The sequence below is a fragment of the Scyliorhinus torazame genome, chromosome 16 (genome assembly GCF_047496885.1).
Source record: "Scyliorhinus torazame isolate Kashiwa2021f chromosome 16, sScyTor2.1, whole genome shotgun sequence".
Classification (NCBI taxonomy): domain Eukaryota; kingdom Metazoa; phylum Chordata; class Chondrichthyes; order Carcharhiniformes; family Scyliorhinidae; genus Scyliorhinus; species Scyliorhinus torazame.
Window position 1 is genome coordinate 35,318,039 of NC_092722.1, and position 22,210 is coordinate 35,340,248.

Consider the following 22,210-nt stretch of genomic DNA (forward strand, 5'->3'; position numbering starts at 1 on the left):
TCCGTACACCTTATTTGACAAAGTTAATTTGGAGTTGGATCGTCTGGAAGCATTGGAGATAGAATCATAGAATTTACAGTGCAGAAGGAGGCCATTCGGCCCATTGAGTCTGCACCGGCTCTTGGAAAGAGCACCCCACCCAAGCCCACACCTCCACCCTATCCCCATAACCCAGTAACCCCACCCAACACTAAGGGAAATTTTAGACACTAAGGGCAATTTAGCATGGCCAATCCACCTAAGCTGCGCATCTTTGGAGATAATCCGGCCTGTTCCTTTTGCTGATTGGGCCATTCCGGCTGTTGCTGTGCCCAAGCCAGACGGCTCCGTCCACATTTGCGAGGATTATAAATTAACCGTGAATACCGCTTCCCGCCTGGAAAAATATCCGCTTCCAAGAAAAGAAGATCTTTACGCCAAACTGACCGGTGGCGTTACATTCACAAAATTAGACATGAGCAACATGATGTTTCTGCAGCTGCCGTTGGATGAAGCCTCGAGGCGTTATACCACCATCAACACCCAACGGGGTCTATTTGAATACACGGATTTGCCTTTTGGGGTATCTTCCACAGGTGCCATTTTTCAGCGCACCATGGAAAGCTAAGTAGATTGCGGTGAGCGGTCTTTATCCGGATGATGTTTTGGTCACCGGCGTCTCGGAAGAGGGACATCTGAAAACACTGGAAGCTATGTTCCGCAGTTTCTCCAATTTTTTGACTGCGCAAGAGAAATGCGTTTTTAATGGACGTGAAGTGGTCTACCTGGGGTACCTGTCAACTGGACAGAGCTGACCTGCACACCGTGGTGGGCAAGGTGAAGGCCATCCAAATGGCTCCGGCTCCCACCAACGCCACGACTCGGAGATTGTTCTTAAGCCTCATTAATTATTTTGGAAAATGTGTTATTCTGGCCCCTTTACATTCTCTTTGGAGGAAAAACTCCAAACGACATTGGGGCCCTGTTCAGGAAGCCGTTGTCCGGTGAATATAGAGGCGCCTGACAACCTTGGGCTTGCTGATGCACCATGACCCTCGCAAACTGTTGACCGTTACCTGTGATGCCTCCCATATGGGATCGGAGCAGCATTGGCGCATCAAATGCCGGATGGCTCAGCGGCCCAATTGCCTTTGCTTCCAGGATCCTGTCGGCCGCTGAGCGCCGCTATGTCCACATCGAGAAAGATAACTTTGCGGTGATCTACGGCTTCATGAAATCCCATCAATATGTGTACGGACGGCATTCCATAATCACCAACCACAAACCTCTGCTGGGCCATTTTAAAGAAGATAAGGCCATTCCGCCCATAACCTCGGCTCAAATCCAATATTGCCATTGCTACTAGCCGCTTCTGAATACACGTTCGGTCACCCAGATTTCCCATGCCGGCGCACTGCCGTTGTCCTCGGAGTCGGTGCCTCCCCGCTGTGTCGACGGATTGTTGGCAGTATTACATTTTATGGATACTCTTCCTGTCACAGCCTCACATATTTGCGAATGGACGCTAAGGTTACCCTTCTTGGCGAAGCTGTGAAACGTCGTCCTCATTGGAGGCATTGGAGTCACTGCAGATCAGTTATCTGGGGAGCTGAAGGCCTTCACCACCAAGTTGACCAAGTTAAGTGTTGAAGATGGGGCCTTACTCTGGAGATCCCAGGTGGTGATCCCTGTGAAAGGTCAGTCGTTAGCTTTTTTTTCTATAAATTTAGAGTACCCAATTCTTTTTGTCCAATTAAGGGGCAATTTAATGTGGCCAATCTACCTACCTGCACATAGGGTGAGACCCACGCAGACATGGGGGGAATGTGCAAACTCCACACGGACAGTGACCCAGGGACGGGTTGGAACCTGGGTCCTTGACTCCATGAGGCAGCAGTGCTAACCGCTGTGCCACTGTGCTGCCCTTGGTCATTAGTTTTAAGTGACATCCACAGTGGCCTCACAGATGAAGATGTTAGCTCGGAGATGCGTCTAGTATCCTGGTTTGGACACAAACATCGAGATGGTGGCCTGCCAGTGTGACGTTTGTCAAAAACACCAGAAGCTCCCTGCTGTTACGTCCTTCACCTGTGGGAATAGCCTGGCCGTCCTTGGGCCTGTGTCCATGTCAAAATAGCTGGTCTCTGGGCTCAATGTTTCTTCTGCTAATCGACGCGCACTCCAAGTGGGTGGAAGTTCACCGAATGCCGACTATCATCACGGCAATGACAATCGAGAAACTCCACCTCTCCTTCACCCACGGATTCTGGAGGTCCTCGTGTCCGGTAATGGGCATTTATTCATGAGCCAAGATTTTTCAGCCTCCTTGTGTTCCAACGGGGTCTGTCATGTCAGGACGGCCCCCTACCATCCGGCGTCGAACGGGTAGGCCAAGTGGACTGTACAGACCCTGAAGCAGCGTTTGAGGAAACAGGGCACTGGCTCATTGGACACCAGGTTGGCCCAATTTCTGTTTGCTTACCGGACTATCCCACCCTCTCCCATTACAGGCATTGCCCCCGCCGAGCTTCTGATGGCCCAGCATCCACGGAACAGATAAGGGTTGCTGTTGCCCCACATAGGGGTGAGGGTGCTAAAGGCACAGGATCTTAAGACCACAGTTCCACATTCAAAGCATCCAGTTCGTGTTTTTGTCCCGGGGGTGAGATTTACATACGTAACTACGCTCAGAGTGACCATTGGCTCAAGGCCTCTGTTCTGCGGTGGGATTCGTATCACCTGCAAGTGGGGCGCCAACAAATGAATCGTCATGTGGACCACCTTATAGCCAGGCGCCCGGCGGCGCCCGTAGGCCACTCCTCCGACAGCCCTGTCGGACCCCTACAATGTTTCCTCCTCGCTGTGCCACCTGGCGGCCATGTTGTTCCACCCAACATCGGACTCCTCTGATTCAGAGAACGACTCGACTCCCCCGGAACAGGGGCCGCAGTGCCTCCCTCGCCGACACCACAGTTGCCCGAAATTCCCCACCAGTCTAGATGGAAGAGGCGTACCCCACTCTGCTACTCATTGCTGGATCCTCCTCCATCTGTCGCCGTTAAGAGACTCCGGCATCTGCTCCTGCCTCCCCACCTCAGCGCAGTTGTGTGTGCGGCGCCGCCGCCACGGACTCTGGGGGGGTGGAGGAATGTCATAACCTGGGGTTAAGCAGGTCATGGGACACGAATGAGACTGGGGGAAATACACCCCCCCCCCCCTCCAGGGGCGGGGTGCCCCTTCTACATCCTGTATAAACCCGGACGGCCATGAACAGTGAGCTGGGCTCCTGTAGTAGAATAACTGCTCTGTACTCTTGTTCTGTTGCATTAAACCTTTTTCCTTTGACTCAACCTGTTCGTTTCGTTGTGGCCTCCTTTCCAGACCTCCTCATCGAGGCAGTGCGAAGTAGATTGCATGTATTGGGAGTGCCTGTCTTTGATCCTCTGTGTAAGTACTGCGATTGTCTCAGATTGAATGTATCATGTATTATTGTGCCTCAACTACAATAGAATCACTTCTTGGATATTTACGTACTGCTTGGGGCCAAATATATATCTTTTGTGTCACTGTTAGTCAGCCTCACTATCAGCTCGTGTTACCACCGAATCTAGTTTGCGTGTCCCCACTTGGAATGCTGGCTACCACATTTACTCATTCTTCTATATTTCATTTTTATTTCATTAAACCACAGCTGCGAGGTTTGCATTTCTTTGAGTCACTCTGCAAAACTTGAACCAATCAATAATACGATGATGCAGCTGTGTAGTGTGGTGCCAGAATTATTTTTTTATTCATTTACGGGATGTGGGCGTCGCTGGTTAGGCCAGCATTTATTGCCCATCCCTAGTTGCCCTTCAGAAAGTGGCGGTGGGCTGTCTTCTTGAACCGCTGCAGTCCCTGAGGTGTAGGTAGACAGTGATGTCAGGGAGGGAGTTCCAGGATTTTGCCCCAGCAATAGTGAAGGAACGGCAATATATCTCCAAGTCAGGATGGTGAGTGACTGGGAGGGGAACCTCCAGGTGGTCGGGTTCCCAGGTATCTGCTGCTCTTGTCCTTCTAGATAGTAGCGGTCGTGGGTTTGGAAGGTGCTGTCTAAAGAACCTTGGTGAGTTACTGCAGTGCATCTTGTAGATGGTACACACGGCTGCCATTGTTCGTCGGTGGCAGAGGGTTTGAATGTTTGTGGAAGAGGGAACAATCAAGCAGGCTGCTTTGTCCTGTATGGTGCCGAGCTTCTTGTGCTTTGGAACTGCACTCAACCAGGCAAATGGAGAGTATTCCATTACACTCCTGACTTGTGCCTTAGATGGTGGACATGTTTTTGGGGGGTCAGGAGGTGAGTAACTCGCGTAGAATTCTTAGCCTTTGACCTGTCCTGGTAGCTACAGTATTAATGTGACTAGGCCACTTCAGTTTCTGATCAATAGTAACCCTCAGGATGTTGATTGTGAGCGATTCAGCAATGATCATGCCATTGCATGTCAAGGGCGATGGTTAGATCCTCTTTTGTAGGAGTTGATCATTGCCTAGCACAATTAAGAGGAGCAAACCTCCCTACAGTCAGCATGTATAACAGTGAATGATCACAGTAAGAAGAATGACATGACACACCCCTCATCTATAATATGAGCCTTCATCATAGTACCAAATTCCGCCATGGCACTGTTGTATTTTTATAATGTAATAAAAGTAACTCATTAGGGATTGGGTAAACACATTGTGGGTTTATTTATTTAGACTTGGCACATAAATAGCTGTACAAAGGTAGAAAACCTGTAGACATCAGCAGCAGAGCTGTGTGGCCTGTGAGCACAGCACAGCACAGTGAAACTGAGACCAAATCACATGACACACTGCTCTACTAGGGATGTCATGCTGCTGTCCCTTAAAGGCATATTACAACATCCCTCTTTCTAAAGATGCATTCTCCCCTTCCAAAGAAGTATAATTATTTACAAATCATGTTCATGTTCAGTTAATATATAAATGCGTAGAAGTAAGAAATCTGAATCAGGAAAGCATAGAAGTAATCAGAGAACAGAGTCGTAGAGACCATACAGAAGGAGGCCATTCGGCCCACCAAGTCTGCACCGACCCTCTGAAAGAGCACCATACCTAAGCCCATGCTCTATCCCGTAACCTCACCTAACCTTTGGACACTAAGGGGCAATTTAGCATGGCCAATCTACCTAACCTACCCATCTTTGGACTGCTGGTACATCCAGATTTTGTAATGGTAACCTCATCTGGAGGTTTCTTTAATTGCTCACGGTGATCGGTGGGGTTGGCATTCTTGGATATTATTCCTAGTTGCATTTGGGATCTTGTCCTTGATGCAGTGGGACTGCACAGTGGTTGAGGAGCTGGAATGGATCTGATTTGTCCTCAGTTACGCATCACCATTGCGCCTTTGTGTGTAATAACTTCATATGAACCTGGTTTCAATCAAATCCTTGTCACCTCAATTCGTTGCCATGCATCTTCTGTGAGATCCTGGATGAAAACTTATTGGCCTGACTAAACTTGACAATGCTGTATCTGCATTTTCTGTTGTGCATGTTGGCCATATTCTCTTGTAGCTTTAAAAGATGCTCTCTCATTTCTGAGAGAGTAGAATGGGTATGAGTAGGTAATTTGGTATGCACTGGTCTGCCAAATATGAGCTCTGCCAGTGATGGAATACTTACACTTAAAGATATTCTTAGATATAACATTTCAATGTTGTCTTGGTTTGTCTACATTTGAGAAGTAGAGATTGCACCATTCAAATCATTCGTTCGGCTAGGCCTTTAAAGCTAGGGTAATGAGGAGAAGAAGTAGGGTGATCGATAGTCAACTTCTCACACATATCCTTTAATGGCTTACCAATAAATTGTGGACCATTATCCACAATGATATCTCTATATAAACTGAAAATAGCAATTAGAGTGTGCGCGACAATTGAATAATCAGGTACGTGGTAAAGTATTCAATGATGATGATGTAGTCCGTACCATGGACATGAAAGAAATCAGATGGGTAGGAGCGTCATGAGCAATCAATGGCTCTTTATGCTGACTTGGCAGATGCTCTTCACAAGCCTTGCATACTCGGCCAATAGACTGTCTCGCTTTGAGTTTTTTTCCATTCGATCCATGTCTATTTGTGAGTGATACAGTTGTTGAAGAATATCTAGTCGTAAAGATTCCAGCATGGTGACCTGCCTACCTTTACAAATGACTCTCCGGAAGATGCCTATCTCATCCTAGTAAGGCCAAAATGGTCTCACGCGTTTGTGGACATGCTGAATTGAATCAGGCTGCCCTTCTGTGATGGTTTTACAGTTTCTGCAATGGGGAATCTTTCACCATTTATTCTTGTAGTTGCAGGCATGAGCGCACCAGATCAGTTGATGGATTTGCATTCCCCCACAAGCCTAACTTTGTAGCTTCCTTAAAACTGACAATTTGTTGAAATATTCTGGATATTTCAAAGAGATAGAGGTTGTTTTGGATGTAGATCTGCCTCATGATGTACTAATTCCATGTGCAAAGTCGTGGTATGCTGGTAGACCTGCAATCACTAGGCCTTTAGCCTCCACAATGTAGAATATCTGTGATCCCCAGGAGTTTGATTGTACTTGCATTTCAGGACGACATGGATCTTGTACAGGAAATGAGTGAACCGTTGTGTGCCAGAAGCTGTGCAGTAGTAGGTTTCACCTACTTTCCATGTCTGTTGATATTCTCTTTTAGAATTTGCAAGGGTAGCATGTTGGCACTTGCTCCTTTGTCAGTATTGACCAATAATAAATAGTTACCAACATTCTTCGGACAGGTCATTTGAATCACACTCTGGATGGTGTCTATGTTTTCTGCAATATTGATGATGCGAAACCTGTGGTCACTGCTCTTCATCTCATCGTGCACATCAACATCATTTTCTGGTCTGTCAGTTTAATGCTCATATTTCTGATGGAATACCCGGATAGTCATCCTTATTGCTTGAAGATATCCGTTGTGTATGGTCTGTTTGGATCAGTGCACAGCTCTTTGAAGCTGCACCAGCTTTTGCTCTAGTTCACTGCTGCCGCCAATGACCTTTTCTGCCACATAGTTTGCAGAAAATATGTAAAGCTGGGCATTTCCATGATGTCTGCATTAGGCCACGCCTTCCACAAGTCTTGCAGGTTTGGATGCGCTGGTGAGTACGTCAACAATCCGGGTTGTACTTGGGATCTGTAAGCTTCGTCAACCTTCGAGTATCTTTTCATACTTACGTCCATCCTTGAGTGGTTGTTCTTATGTTTTGGGCTTTTCTAACAGATCTCTCTGGAACGCTTCCATGGGAATGGATGTGATCACCAACTCCACAATCCTGTCTGTTAGCTCTGCATTTGAAAAATCACAGGGCGTTCCATTTTCTCTGCATCTACTGATCCATGCATGCGGTAGGCCATCGTTGAAATGACATGGACTCTCGTCGATGAATATAGAAGTTTAACCTGATTCTGAGCCGGTCTTCCAATGTAGCCCACATTTCTGGGGGGGGTACCTTCAGCTCTTCTGCTGTCAATCCTGATGTGTTCACCCTGTATAGACCTTCATTCCCAATTGCTTGGCAAATTTTTATGCTTTGCTTGTCTGGTTCAAGCTTATCTGGTTTCAAGGAATTGGAGCTCCCGCTGTTGAAGAAAAATGTTGAATTTGGATAGTATATCAGCGGCAACCCAACTTAAACTGGGGAATTTTGTAGCATTTTGACAGTATGGCTATGCCTTTCACCTTTCTCCTTGATTTATTAAATTGAATGTTCAGCAATTCATGATAATCACAACCAATCTATTTTTATGATGGCTTTGTTTGTATTTTTTTGTTTGGTTGTTTGTTTCTCTATCAATTGCCATTGATCCAGCCCACACCCAGTCACTCACCTTTCCCAACAAAGCTAACTCGACCAGTACTGTCCCACTCACTGAAATGACAAGCTATGCATTGCAATTTCACCATGAGGGATCCCTCTGCTTACCAGCTCGTTGTTTGAGCACTATCTCTGCACTTTTTATGCTTTTTCTGAGCAGTCACCATGCTTCAATTTCAACACTCTCCAACACTGCAAACTCATTACGGACTGACTAAAGCGTGAAGGTCGTCTCATGCCATGTAGCACGATCTAAGACTGTTCACGTTGTCAAACCTGTACTCATCTTGCTGCTACGCCATTTGACCACTGCTGAGCATATGCCACGTTGTTATATTGATATAAAAGCACCAATCACTCATTCGGGATTAGGTAAACATGTTGTGGGTTCATTTATTTAGACTAGGCATATAAAACAGTTATACAAAGGTTGAATAAAAAGCTTGAAGAAATCAGCAGCAGTGCCGTACTGAGACTGGGGGCGTGATCTTCCGGCTCCGCTGCACCGGAAAAGCATCTCGCTGCGGCACAAAATGGCCGGTGAAAGCCGGGAGACCCCGCTCCCGGGATCCAACCGGCTCGCAACGCCTCCTGAGATTCAACGCAATCTTGCGAGACGTTGCTGGGAGAATCCTGCCCGCAATGGGCGGGATCACTTTTTGGCAAATCTGCGAGGCAGTAAGCCTTCTTCTAATGTGCAGATTCCTGCGGTACCTGAGTCTTTGGGTTTCAATCCCTTCCCCACAAACGGGGACCAGGCATAACAGCCCTCGTGGGTGTCTCCAAGGGGATCGGAGGCCACCGGATTCATGCCTTTGGGGCAGGTTGGTACCCTGGCACTGCTGGTGCCACCTGGGTACTCTGGCAGTGCCAGCTTGGCACATTGGCAGTGCCAGCCTGGCACCCTGGCAGTGACACCTGGGTGCCATCCTGGCATTGCCAAGGTGCCCAGGTGGCACTTCCAGCTGGTGGGGCACTGCTAGGATGCCAGGTTGGCACTCCCAAGGTGCCAGGATAGCATATTTTTCACACGTGCGATTGGGCAGGGCACCAGGGTGTTGGGAGGGGGTGCGAGTGGGGGGAGGGCCAGGGATCCGTCCCATGTTGTGTTCGGGCTGGGGGGGGAAGTAATTTTTTTTTGTGGGCCTCAGAGATCGGGACACCGTTTAAAAATACTGGAAGTCTGCAGAGGGATTTGGATAGGTTAAGTGAATGGGCTAGGGTCTGGCAGATGGAATACAATGTTGACAAATGTGAGGTTATCCATTTTGGTAGGAATAACAGCAAAAGGGATTATTATTTAAATGATAAAATATTAAAACATGCTGCGCTGCAGAGAGACCTGGGTGTGCTAGTGCATGAGTCGCAAAAAGTTAGTTTACAGGTGCAACAGGTGATTAAGAAGGCAAATGGAATTTTGTCCTTCATTGCTACAGGGATGGAGTTTAAGACTAGGGAGGTTATGTTGCAATTGTATAAGGTGTTAGTGAGGCCACACCTGGAGTACTGTGTTCAGTTTTGGTCTCCTTACTTGAGAAAGGACGTACTGGCACTGGAGGGTGTGCAGAGGAGATTCACTAGGTTAATCCCAGAGCTGAAGGGGTTGGATTACGAGGAGAGGTTGAGTAGACTGGGACTGTACTCGTTGGAATTGAGAAGGATGAGGGGGGATCTTATAGAAACATATAAAATTATGAAGGGAATAGATAGGATAGATGCGGGCAGGTTGTTTCCACTGGCGGGTGAAAGCAGAACTAGGGGGCATAGCCTCAAAATAAGGGGAAGTAGATTTAGGACTGAGTTTAGGAGGAACTTCTTCACCCAAAGGTTTGTGAATCTATGGAATTCCTTGCCCAGTGAAGCAGTAGAGGCTCCTTCATTAAATGTTTTTAAGATAAAGATAGATAGTTTTTTGAAGAATAAAGGGATTAAGGGTTATGGTGTTCGGGCCGGAAAGTGGAGCTGAGTCCACAAAAGATCAGCCATGATCTCATTGAATGGTGGAGAAGGCTCGAGGGGCCAGCTGGCCTACTCCTGCTCCTAGTTCTTATGTTCTTATGACCTCACACTACAATGGGCAGTTCCGGCGAGCGGAGCTCCCCATTGTTAAAAAACGGGGCTGTGTGCAGCCTCGGCCGCACGTTTCCCATTTAGGCCTCTTATTCAACACGAGTAGCGGTGAATAGCCACCTGTTTCTTGGCACTGCAAGTGCCGGGAAACACGCGCCCAAATGCGCTCGTTAAGGAACTTTGGTCCCTTTTAGGAAGATCACGCCCTGGATCACCTGCTACATTTCCCTTCTCGCAATGTCATGCTGGCATCTCTTAAAGATATATTACAACAGTCACAGTCTCTCTTCTGCTTCTAATAGTGTGCAATCATGCGGATTGAAAGAAGTTTGAATTTATCTAGCACCTTTCGCAACCTCAGGGCACCTCAAAGTGCCTCACAGTCAATTACGTACTTTTGACCTGCAGTGAGTGTTGTAAGCAAACAGGCAGCAAATGTATGGACAGTCGGGTCCCACAAACTGTGCTGAGATAAGCGGCCAGGTAATCAGTGTTATTAATGTTGGGTGAGGGCTAAATGTTGGCCAGGATGCCAGGAGAACTCTGAATTAAAAACAGAAAATGCTGCAAATGCTCACCAGGTCTGGCAGCATGTGTGGAGCGAGAGTTAACACGTCAGTTCTGATGCTGCCTCGTGCTGATTTAATTCATTTCCTAGTCCTAGTATCACTTACTTCGAAGAGTAGAACATTTTACTCAAAGAGCTCGCGGCCTATCTTTCTATTTTGCCCTTTAATCCGAAGCCGCACCTGATGGTTTGATGGCGCAGACTCGATGGGCCAAATGGCCTCCTTCTACACTGTAGATTCTATGACAAGGATGAATAATGGCAACTGCAGGATAATCAATAGGAAACTGTCACCTCCCATGCACCAGCTTACCCCATTAAAGCAGAGGGAAACTAGAGCAAGTAAAGCCAGTCAGATATCGGTCTCTATTTCAATTGCATTGACGATTTGATATCCGAGATATTTCTTTTTTTAATTTATTCATGAGCTGGGGGAATTGCTGGCCAGGCAAACATACATTATCCATCCTTTGGTGCCCTTGAGAAGGTATGGTGAGCCGTTTTCTTGCACTGTTGAAGTCCATACGATGCAGATACACTGGCAGTGCTGTTAGGGAGAGAGTTCCAGGATTTTGACCCAGCGACAGTGAAGGAACAGCGATATAGTTCCGAGTCAGAATAACGTGTGACTTGAAGGGAAAATTGAAGGTGGTGATGTCCCCATGCATCTGCTACCCTTGTCCTGGTAGAGGTCACGAGTTTGGAAGGCCCTGTCGACGGAGCCTTGGCGAGTTGCTGCAGTGCATCTTGTAGATGTGAATACTGCCGCCACTGTGCCTGGAGAAAGTCAATGTTGAATGTGGTCGGTGACGTTTCTCACGCGAGGTTACCGATTTGATTGACAGCTGAATCTGCCAATACCCAACACAATGAAGGCACGGTCAACAGTCAGGTTCTTGGCTTCCTCTCAGATTAAAACAAAGGCATTCTCAAGTTTGAATTTGAAAACAGTTGGGAATGCTTCCGTTGTCTAATCAACCCACAAGAAATGAAGGGGAACTGCGGTGATTGTCCCTTTACAGGCAACACTGCAGAGTAAGGGTCACCTGGTCTGGGTGACCAATTGGGACTCAGAGCGGGGAATCACCCCAGAGGGAGGAGTTTTCCTAGTGCCGATGTATTTTGTAATTAACCGCCAACATGCAACTCCTGTTGATGACTTGTAAATAAATTCCTTTTTGTTCTACTAATAAAGTCTCTGAAAGTGCCTCATTACAGCTAAGATATGGACATATCTGTCTTGTAAGAGAAAGGTCGTGAGTAAGTTCCAACGATTGCTAACAAATAAAAATTGATTTTGAGGGTTAATGGGGAAAAGTGGCAACTTTGTATTTTTCATATTGTGTGGTGCAATGTGGAATAACTTAAGTTTCACTGAGAACCTCACCCTGTTTAGTTGTATATTTTATATCTGGCCCTTATCACTAGAATGTTTATGAGACTACTTTGGCAAAACTGGGAGAAATGCATTTGGGGTAAGTGCAGGATTACATGGGATGAAAGGATCACTCAGAATAAAAGGCCTTCACTATCACATGACTAGATAACTGAGTAGTAAAGGTGAACACACAATTTGCTTAAGGTGATACTGACGATCATTAGTGCAAAACAAAATTTATAACATTCCCACTCCACCCAGAATCTATTCTGATTGTTTTTTCAATGTCATCCTGTCACGCCTCCTGTTTATCCCTTTCACATCACGGAGCTGCCAGGTTTCTTCCCACATCCCCATTGAGAATAGAAAATCAAGCAACGTTTTTAACATTTCCCCAATGGCAATCCCTTCTCCAGATCTTAATCCCATTTCTTTCAAAGATGTTAATTGGACACAAATCAACTCTCCCAGAGTCTGATTCCTTCCCCATTATGCTGCTGGGGAAAGAAAGTTTCATCTAAATGCTAATCGAGGCTTGTGAATTTTGTTGTTATGATCGCACCCACCCCCCCACCAGTCCGGCATTCCTGTCCACGTTGTTTACTTTCATCTCTTCCTCATTCTTTTTATCATCTTATAAATCTGGATCATGTCTCCACTCGGTATTCTCTCCAGCTTAGTCACCGGAACCTTTCTTTGTATCTTAGTTAGGACAAAACAGCCTGATTGGTGGGTAACCCATCCAACCACATTAAACAACCACTCCTTCCACCATCTGCGTGCCGTAGTTAGAATCTACAAGATGCACTGCAGCAACTTGCCAAGGCTCCTTGGTCAGCATCTCCCAAACCCATCACCTCTGCTGCCTAGAGGAGTACGGGCAGCAGGTGTATGGGAACACCTTCACCTGCAGGTTCTCCACACACCATCCTGACTTGGAAATATATCGCTGCTCCTTCAACGGCGCTGGGTCAAAACCCCATGTAACTGCACTGTTGGTGCTCAGTTAGGGCTGGGCAATACATTTGGTCCTTGCCCTGTGACGCACAAATCCCAAGGACAAATAAACCTGTCAAAGGTCTGAAACCACTTTCTAAATCCTACCTTGTGCATCAGTATCCTTTTGGAGGTAAATTATCATACTCCAGATTGGACCCATGATTGATCACTAAGAATGTCAACATAACATGTCCTGACTTGTAACCCAAAGCTTCACAGGCCAACTCTCACATCTCAACGCTTGAATACATGAGCCATTTGTACCACTTGTCTATAGAATCGTGAATTTTGCAAACAGCAAAGTTAATCCACAATAAAATGTGAAAATGCTGACCAGCAGGTCAGGTAACATCTGAGCGGAGAAAGCAGCAAAGGTAGGACGGGATTTTCCAGCCTACTGTTCCACACAGCGTATTTTCCGGTGGCGGAAGGGGGCCAGCCCAACGGGCGGGATCTTCCAGTCCCACTGATGTCTCCAGGGATTTGCGTGCCCTGCATCCTCCACTGCCGGGGAATGTGTCACCGACGGGATGGGGGGTGGGGGTCACCATCGGTGGGAACGGATGGAAAACGTCAGACTTTTGGGGGGGATTTTCCAGCCATTCTTACCAGTGGGATCTTCCGGCCCCGCCGATGGCGATCCCCCGCTGGTGGATTTCCCGACTGCTGGGATGGATTCAATGGGAAATCCCACTGACAGCGGTGGGACCAGAATATCCCGCCACGGCCAACAGTGGGACGCTTCCCACCATTGGGAAACATGCCGTGGGGGGCACGGAGAATCCCCCCCCCCTTCTATGTTTCAGTTCAGTGGACACTGAGGCCTTTATCCTAATTTAACCCTTTGTTTTCTCCTCTCTCTCAGGGGCTGAGCACCCTATAGATGATGCACAGGGAGATCTGCTCTTTTTGATGGACAGTTCTGGGAGCATCTTGCCGTACGAGTTCGGCCAATTGAAAATGTTTGTTGTTGATTTATTGGAGCCATTCACCATCAGCCCCAGCGATGTGCAGGTCAGCTTCATGCACATTAGTGACCACCCCATGGTGGAGTTTCCATTCAATAAGTACACGTCGAGCACTGATCTCCAGCGGGCTCTTCAGAGCATGGATCAGAAACTGGGAGACACCAATACCGGCAAGGCATTGACTTATGCCAAAGACACCATGTTCACACAGAAAGCTGGTGCCAGAGCAGATGTTCCAAAGGTCCTGGTGTGGCTAACAGATGGGATTTCATCAGATGATATATCGGAGCCCACTCAGATCCTCAAGGACCTCGGGGTTACAATTTTCATTGTTAGCACAGGCAGGGGCAATTATATTGAACTGAAGGCTGCAGCTAGTGAACCATCAGAAAGGCGCCTCTATTACGTGGATCCAGATGATATAGATGTCATTACTGAGGAACTGCGTAACGAAATTCTAGGTACGTCACTCTTTCAGCCATTTCTTCCAAACAACTGTTTTCATCTGCGATATGTTCCCCGAGTCCCCATATCTTCACTATCTGTAACCAAGGGGTGCAGAATCAGCTCTCAGGGCTGTGTGTGTGCAGTTCAGTGTGTGTGTCCGATTTTACAATAGAGGGGGGACCAGGTCCCAGGAATCCAGTGTTAGACACAGTTTGGTGGTTGCAGATGACCTTCATGTCGTGTACAGCTCTCTATCAACGATGGTTTTTGTATTGAAGTTCATGTTACAGGTGGAAATACCTCATACCAGGCATAAAATGTTTTATTGTCTTGTCACTATCCAGTGTGAGTATGGCATAGACACCATAAAGCAGCCTTGTGAAATTTACCAAGTAGTCTTTATTAACATTGCTGAACCATGTACATATTTATAGTTGAGGGTATAGGTATGGAGCGTGCTCCATTCCATGTACTCGCAAGTTGCCATCCAGGCTGGAATATTCTGTCCTAGCTCTACACTGCTGACCTAAGGTCTAGGTCAGGTGCCTTCTTACATCAGTGGCAGGCATTGCAAGGTTTACCCTTAATGCACCAGATCCTTCTACTGCATACAACAAGACTTCTTGGGTTCTTCAGTAGGTTGTTGATGCATTTTTGGGCGGTTTTTGTACCAGCCCGTGACTGGAACAGCTTCTCAAACTGAGCACGGGGATTATCCATGCTGCAGAAATTGCAGGATCGACTGCAGACAATTTCTTATATGGAGGAATAATGAGGAGCTTTTACTTGTTTAAAACATTAATTGAATCGTGCACGTTTAGTTCATCTTCAATCCTGTGATAGTACCTCTTTGTAAAAGGACACGAGTAATTATAGGCCAGTTAGCTTAACTTCGGTAGTAGGGAAGATGCTGGAATCTATCATCAAGGAAGAAATAGCGAGGAATCTGGATGGAAATTGTCCCATTGGGCAGACGCAGCATGGGTTCTTAAAGGGCAGGTCGTGCCTAACTAATTTAGTGTAATTTTTTGAGGACATTACCAATGCGGTAGATAACAGGGAGCCAATGGATGTGGTATATCTGGATTTCCAGAAAGCCTTTGACAAGATGCCACACTAAAGGTTGCTGCATAAGATAAAGATGCATGGCATTAAGGGGAAAGTAGTAGCATGGATAGAGGATTGGTTAATTAATAGAATGCAAAGAGTGGGGATTAATGGGTGTTTCTCTGGTTGGCAATCAGTAGCTAATGGTGTCCCTCAGGGATCAGAGTTGGGCCCACAATTGTTCACAATTTACATAGATGATTTGGAGTTGGGGACCAAGGGCAATGTGTCCAAGTTTGCAGACGACACTAAGATGAGTGGTAAAGCAAAAAGTGCAGAGGATACTGGAAGTCTGCAGAGGGATTTGGATAGGCTAAGTGAATGGGCTAGGGTCTGGCAGATGGAATACAATGTTGACAAATGTGAGGTTATCCATTTTGGTAGGAATAACAGCAAAAGGGATTATTATTTAAATGATAAAATATTAAAACATGCTGCTGTGCAGAGAGACCTGGGTGTGCTAGTGCATGAGTCGCAAAAAGTGGTTTACAGGTGCAACAGGTGATTAAGAAGGCAAATGGAATGTTGTCCTTCATTGCTAGAGTCATGGAGTTTAAGACTAGGGAGGTTATGCTGCAATTGTATAAGGTGTTAGTGAGGCCACACCTGGAGTATTGTGTTCAGTTTTGGTCTCCTTACTTGAGAAAGGACGTACCGGCACTGGAGGGTGTGCAGAGGAGATTCACTAAATTAATCCCAGAGCTGAAGGGGTTGGATTACGAGGAGAGGTTGAGTAGACTGGGACTGTACTCGTTGGAATTTAGAAGGATGAGGGAGGATCTTATAGAAACATAAAATTATGAAGGGAATAGATAGGATAGATGCGGTGAGGTTTCCACTGGCGGGTGAAAGCAGAGCTACGGGGCATAGCCTCAAAATAAGGGGAAGTAGATTTAGGAATACGTTTAGGAGGAACTTCTTCACCCAAAGGTTTGTGAATCTATGGAATTCCTTGCCCAGTGAAGCAGTTGAGGCTCCTTCATTAAATGTTTTTAAGATAAAGATAGATAGTTTTTTGAAGAATAAAGGGATTAAGGGTTATGGTGTTCGGGCCGGAAAGTGGAGCTGAGTCCACAAAAGATCAGCCATGATCTCATTGAATGGTGGAGCAGGCTCGAGGGGCCAGATGGTCTACTCCTGCTTCTAGTTCTTATGTTCTTATGACACAAATCAACCTTTTCAGGACAGCATCTCCCACTAAAGCATTCAAATAAACACATTTATTAAAAATTACCATGTTGGGAAATATTCCTGTGCAAAGTTGTGGGAAAAAATAGTTTTGAATTAGGGAGCAATACTATCTCTGTACCATGTTGTTTTATATAATTCACCATTGTAAAATAATTTGAGTGCAGTATCAGCCAATTTAATTGTTATATCCCGATTTATCAGATGTTATCAGGTCTCTTAATTGAACTGGTAATAGGAAGGCACCTTTAGGGAGAGATGTTGAGAGAGAGGTTAGCTTGAGGAGCAAAGGATAAAAATGCAGATCACAATTCTTTATTACTGGGCGGCACATTGGTGCAGTGGTTAGCACTGCTGCCTCACGGCGCCGAGGACCCGGGTTCAATCCCAGCCCCGGGTCACTGTCTATATGGAGTTTGCACATTCTCCCCATGATTGCGTGGGTCTCGCCCCCACAACCCAAAGATGTGCAGGATAGGTGGATTGGCCACGTTAAATTGCCCTTTAATTGGGGAAAAAAAGAATTGGGCACATTAAATTTATTTTTTAAAAAACAATTCTTTATTACTGGTCTTACTACAGTTCATGCTCGAAATGTTTCAGAAAAATCTAACAGGGATTTTTAAAAAGTGTTATTTGGACGAGCCACGCAAAAGTCACAGACATTGGCGGGGTCTTCTGGCATGCCATGGCATGTTGCCTCTGCCACTGGAAAACATTCCATGGGGGCGGGAGGGGAGGGTCTGAAAATTCCTGTCCACTGTCATGAACTGGATATATCAAACCCTCACTTCATTGGTGAGTTGTGTAGAGGATTATTATGATTACATTTATGTTGGCGATAGATCTTCCCAGAGTTTAGTGGGTCATGGAATCTGCTATTGGATTAAGTGCCTCCGGTTCGGAGCCACTAAATGGGTCTGTCATTGAGTCCGTGCGAATGTCTGCTTTAAAAAATAATTGTTGGGATATGGGCATTTCTGACTAGCCCAGCATTTATTGCCCATCTCGTGTTGCCCTCGAGTCTTTAACCACTGCTGTCCATATGGTGAATGTTGCTGTGCATTGTTATTAAACAGCCAGCTGCATTCCTCGATCACAGACTTATAATTTGCACATAACTGTACTGCCATAAGTCTTAAAACTGGTACTGTAATTAACCTTCAGCACAGAGATTTTATATTTTTATAGTCTCTTTGCTGTTCGTCTGCTATAATATGTTCCACAGTGCGCGGGGAAATGTGTCATTGCGTTCAATCGGTCTTTTTGGAGAATTGGCATCACACTGTAATTGGAGAGAGAGGCACAGACAGTTCAAGAGTCTCAGAGCCGGGTTTTAGTTACCAAGGCAGGTAGCTGGAGCGGACCCACCTCAATGAAAGGTGCCCCGACACATTCCATGTCTGCTCCGGGTGGGCAGGTATGGGATGAAGGCAGCCACAGAGGTGACTGAGTGCTGAGGTGGGCTGCTTGGAAAGCCCACCTCAGTTAACTGGGAATTTGTTTTCGGTAGTGTTAAAAGATCTTACACCCTCTAGCCCTCACACCGCTCACTACCCCACAAACTCCCCATGGTTCCTTACACCTCTACGCCAACTCAATACCAACTCATGCCCCTATCAACGTCCCATAACCCTTTATACCCTCATGTCAACGCAATGCTAACTCAGCCAGGATCTACCATGCACAGACTTCATGAACCATGAGGCAATGAAATAAAATAAAGCTCTAAAAATCTAATACAGTTCTCATACCCAGACTTAATAGTGAGAAAAACTCCCATTCATAGTTTTTAAACCTGAAGTGCTTAAACTCTTATAAAAACAAACTTCTAGGCCGGGATTCTCTGGGGCCACCCGCCAGCAGAGGGAGTTCCGATGGCCCGGTGAATTGGGCGTCGAGGTTTCACACCGATTGTCTCCCAGCCTTCCCTAATGAGCTACACAAACTCCCCGACGAGGTTCCTGCCTGGACCTGGCGGAAAGATGCAAATTGCTCATTAGAGCTGTTTTGAATGTACGTTATGGGCAAGACTCCCAATTCACTGCCTCCTAAGATGCTCCAGCAACCCCCCCCCACCAAGTTGAGAGTCCTGCTGGCGGGAATTGGTGCAACTCCTGAGAAACGGGGACCTGATGGCTTGCAGTCCGAGGGGTGGCAATGTACAGAATCATAGAATCCCTACAGTGCAGAAGGAGATCATTCAGTCCATTGAGTCTGCACCGACAGTCTGAAAGAGCATCCTACCGAGGCCCAATCCCCCATCTTCAAACCCCTTATAGGGGCAATTTAGCATATCCAATCCACCTAACCTGCACATCTTTGGACTTTGGGAGGAAACCGGAGCACCCGGAGGAAACCTACGCAGACACAGGGAGAACGTGTAAACACTGCACACAGTCGTTCGAGGTCGGAATCGAACCTGGGTCCCTGGCACTGTGCAGCAGCAGTGCTAACCACTGTGCCTCCCCATGGTGAGTATCCTCCCAACAATTGCCTCCAGGGTGCCGAAGGGGATCCTTTATCGGAGTTCGGGGCCAGGGGGGCTCAGGTCGGGGGTCGTCCTGGGATGGGGGTCGTTTGACCGCTCTTCCCCATCTGCAGCCTTTAAACCCTTTAAACAGTCTGTCGGGGTCTTAAAAATACAGTTCGCTGATAATAAAGCAAAACAAAAAGGTTCAGATCATGTCATTTAAACAACCTTAACTCCATAAATTTGTGACTTCCACACTGCAGGTTACAGCCCTTGCAACAGCTAAAATTGAACTGGGCCTTGCTGAGTTTGGATTTCCTTCATGTGTGAATCACGTACTGGACCCCCCGCGCCGGCCATTTTGGAAAGTCTGTGGAGTTTTCCAAACTCTGTGAAAATCCTGGCCTCAGTTTGAGTTTTGCTCACCCAATTAACCACGAAAGTTGAAATATCTTTGAATTATAATAACTGTGAACGCTTCCAAATCATGCCCTTTAAGGTGTCTATAAGTTAGAACTTTATATCCTTTCCCTTTAATAGTTATTGGTGTTTAACTGTGATTCATTGTGTCTGATTTTCATTTTCCCAAGTCGCTTCACATGAAATTCCGACAGAAAATGCTGTTCATTCAGCCGGGATCAGTCCAGACAAGTGAATTTTGACTGTAAATTAAAACTGTAAGGATTCTAAGGGTTATTTGTTAGTGGCATAATTATCCAGCTTTCAGCTGAGTTAAGACATTCGATATGCAGTTCCTCCTCCCCCACCACTTTCCCCAATGCTGACCCTGTACACAGAGCAGAAAACCTGATAATTAAATTCTTTTACTCATCTGACCAGGTTTGATGCCAACTTCTGAGTGCACAATACAAAAGGACCTTTCTAAGATGGTGAACGAGTAAATATAACATGAAAGGAATTTGACTGCACAAAGACTTTGGTCCCACGGCAGGGGTGAAGCCCACATAGTCTCCATTTAATTATTGTGCAATGAGAACAGAAACCCAATAGTAAATAGTAATATAGAAAAATGTTTCAACACACTTTCAGAAGCGTTATCGGGAAAAAAAGTCAACTCTGAGCCAAAAGACGAGGTATTAGGACAGGTAAGCAGGGTGTCCTTGTACACCAGTCACTGAAAGCCAGCAAGCAGGTGCTGCCAGCAGTTAGGAGGCCAAATTATATGGGCGGCACAGTGGTTAGCACTGCCGCCTCACAGCGATAGGGCCCCGGGTTCAATTCCAGCCTTGGGTGGCTGTCTGTGCGGAGTCTGCACGTTCTCCCCGTGTCTGCGCCGGTTTCCTCCCACAATCCAGAGATGTGCAGGTTATGTGGATTGGCCATGCTAAATTTCCTCGTAGTGTCCAGGGATGTGCAGGTGGGGTTAAGGGGTTATTGGGATAAGGCGGGGAAGTGGGCTTGGGAGGAGTGCTCTTTAGAGGGTCCATGCAGAGTCGATGGGTCGAATGGCCTCCTTCTGCACTGTAGGGATTCTATGATATGGCGGCCTTCCTTGCAAGAGGACTTGAGTATAGGAGCAAATCTTACTGCAACTCTACAGGGCCTTGGTGAGACCACACTGCGAGTATTGCGTGCAGTTATGGCCTCCATACCTAAGAAAGGGCATACTTGCCACAGAAGGAGTGCAGCAAAGGTTCATCAGACTGATTCCTGGGAAGGCAAGCTTGTTGTATAAGGAGAGATTGGGTCAACTTGGTCTGTATTCACTACGGTTTAGAAGAATGAGAGGGGATATCACTGAAATGTATAAAATTCTGAGGGGGCCGAATAGAGGGATGTTGTTTATCGCTGGGGGGTGTTGAACAAGGGGTCACATCTCAGGATGTAGGGTAGGTCCATTAGGACTGAGATGAGGAGACATTTCTTTGCTCAGAGTGTGGTGAACCTATAGAATTCTTTACCACAGTTGGCTGTGGAGGCCAAGTCACTGAATATATTCAAGAATGATGTGGAGATGCCGGCGTTGGACTGGGGTGGGCACAGTAAGAAGTCTCACAACACCAGGTTAAAGTCCAACAGATTTATTTGAAAGCACAAGCTTTCAGAGCACTCCTCCTTCATCAGGCACTGCCATGGTGCCCAGGTGGCACTGCCAAGGTGCACTGCCAAGGTGCCAACCTGGCATTTTTGCACACACCCGATCGGGCCGGGGTTGCCCGGCGCGAGTGTTGTGGGAGGGGCCGGCGACCCTCCCATATTGCGTTCGGGCTTGGATTGTTTTGGAAGCCTCAGAGATCGGGACGTCATTTAAAAATGGCGTCCCGATCTCTCGCTACACTGGCAAGTTCCAGCGAGCGGAACTCCCCACTATACAAAACAAGGCTATGTGCGGCCTCGGTCACATTCCCCATTCAGACCCCTCGACATGATCATAATGAATAGCAGAGTGGGCTTGAAGAGTCAGATGGAGTTGAATAGCCATGTGTTTCTCGACACTGCGAGTGCTAAATGCCCTCCCTAGGGGACTTTGTTCCCTTTGGGAGAATCGCGCCCTAAAGGTGTCAAGGAATATGGGGAGTGAAGGGGAGTATGATGTTGAGATAGAGCAGGGTTTCCGAAACATTTCAAACCACTGAACCCCCAGTGACATCCCAAGAGCATCGGGCAACCCCAAATATTCCCATAATGTCGACGCCTGTTTTTTTTACCATGAAATAGGTGCGAGCACCAAAATCTTTTTGAGCTATATCTATGTCTATATTAGTAATTAGGAAGACACACAGTCACAAATACATGGCCCCTTTACATTCACCCCTGGCCAAGCCACTTTCCCATGGCCCCTGAACATAGACCCCTGGAAGTAGTACCCACTTTAGGAGTGGCTAATTGATAATCCAAATGTTCTCTTGTTAAAAAAATACTCAATTCTTGCATTTGTGATTTTTAATGGGAGGAGCAATGCTGCGAAGTTTATTCCCCTGTCGGACGCCAACACATCTCTGACCCTCACACACACACCTCTCAAATACTCACCACTCACACACTCGGCCCTCTCTCCCACACACACTCACCCCACTAAAACCCACCGTTCACACACACACCTCTCAAATATTCACCACTCACACTCGCCCCTCTCTCCCACACACTCACCCCACTGAAACCCACCGCTCACA

The 22,210-nt window shown here is 46.7% G+C and overlaps 1 protein-coding gene across 1 annotated transcript in view; it reads left to right on the forward strand.

Moving 5' to 3' along the window:
• vwa1 (von Willebrand factor A domain containing 1) overlaps positions 1-22,210 on the forward strand; it is an 80,535-nt gene that overhangs the window by 13,061 nt on the left and 45,264 nt on the right. The window contains exon 2 of the mRNA XM_072478246.1: positions 13,759-14,322. Within this exon, the coding sequence (XP_072334347.1) occupies positions 13,759-14,322 (564 nt within the window). The remainder of the gene's footprint in view (positions 1-13,758; positions 14,323-22,210) is intronic.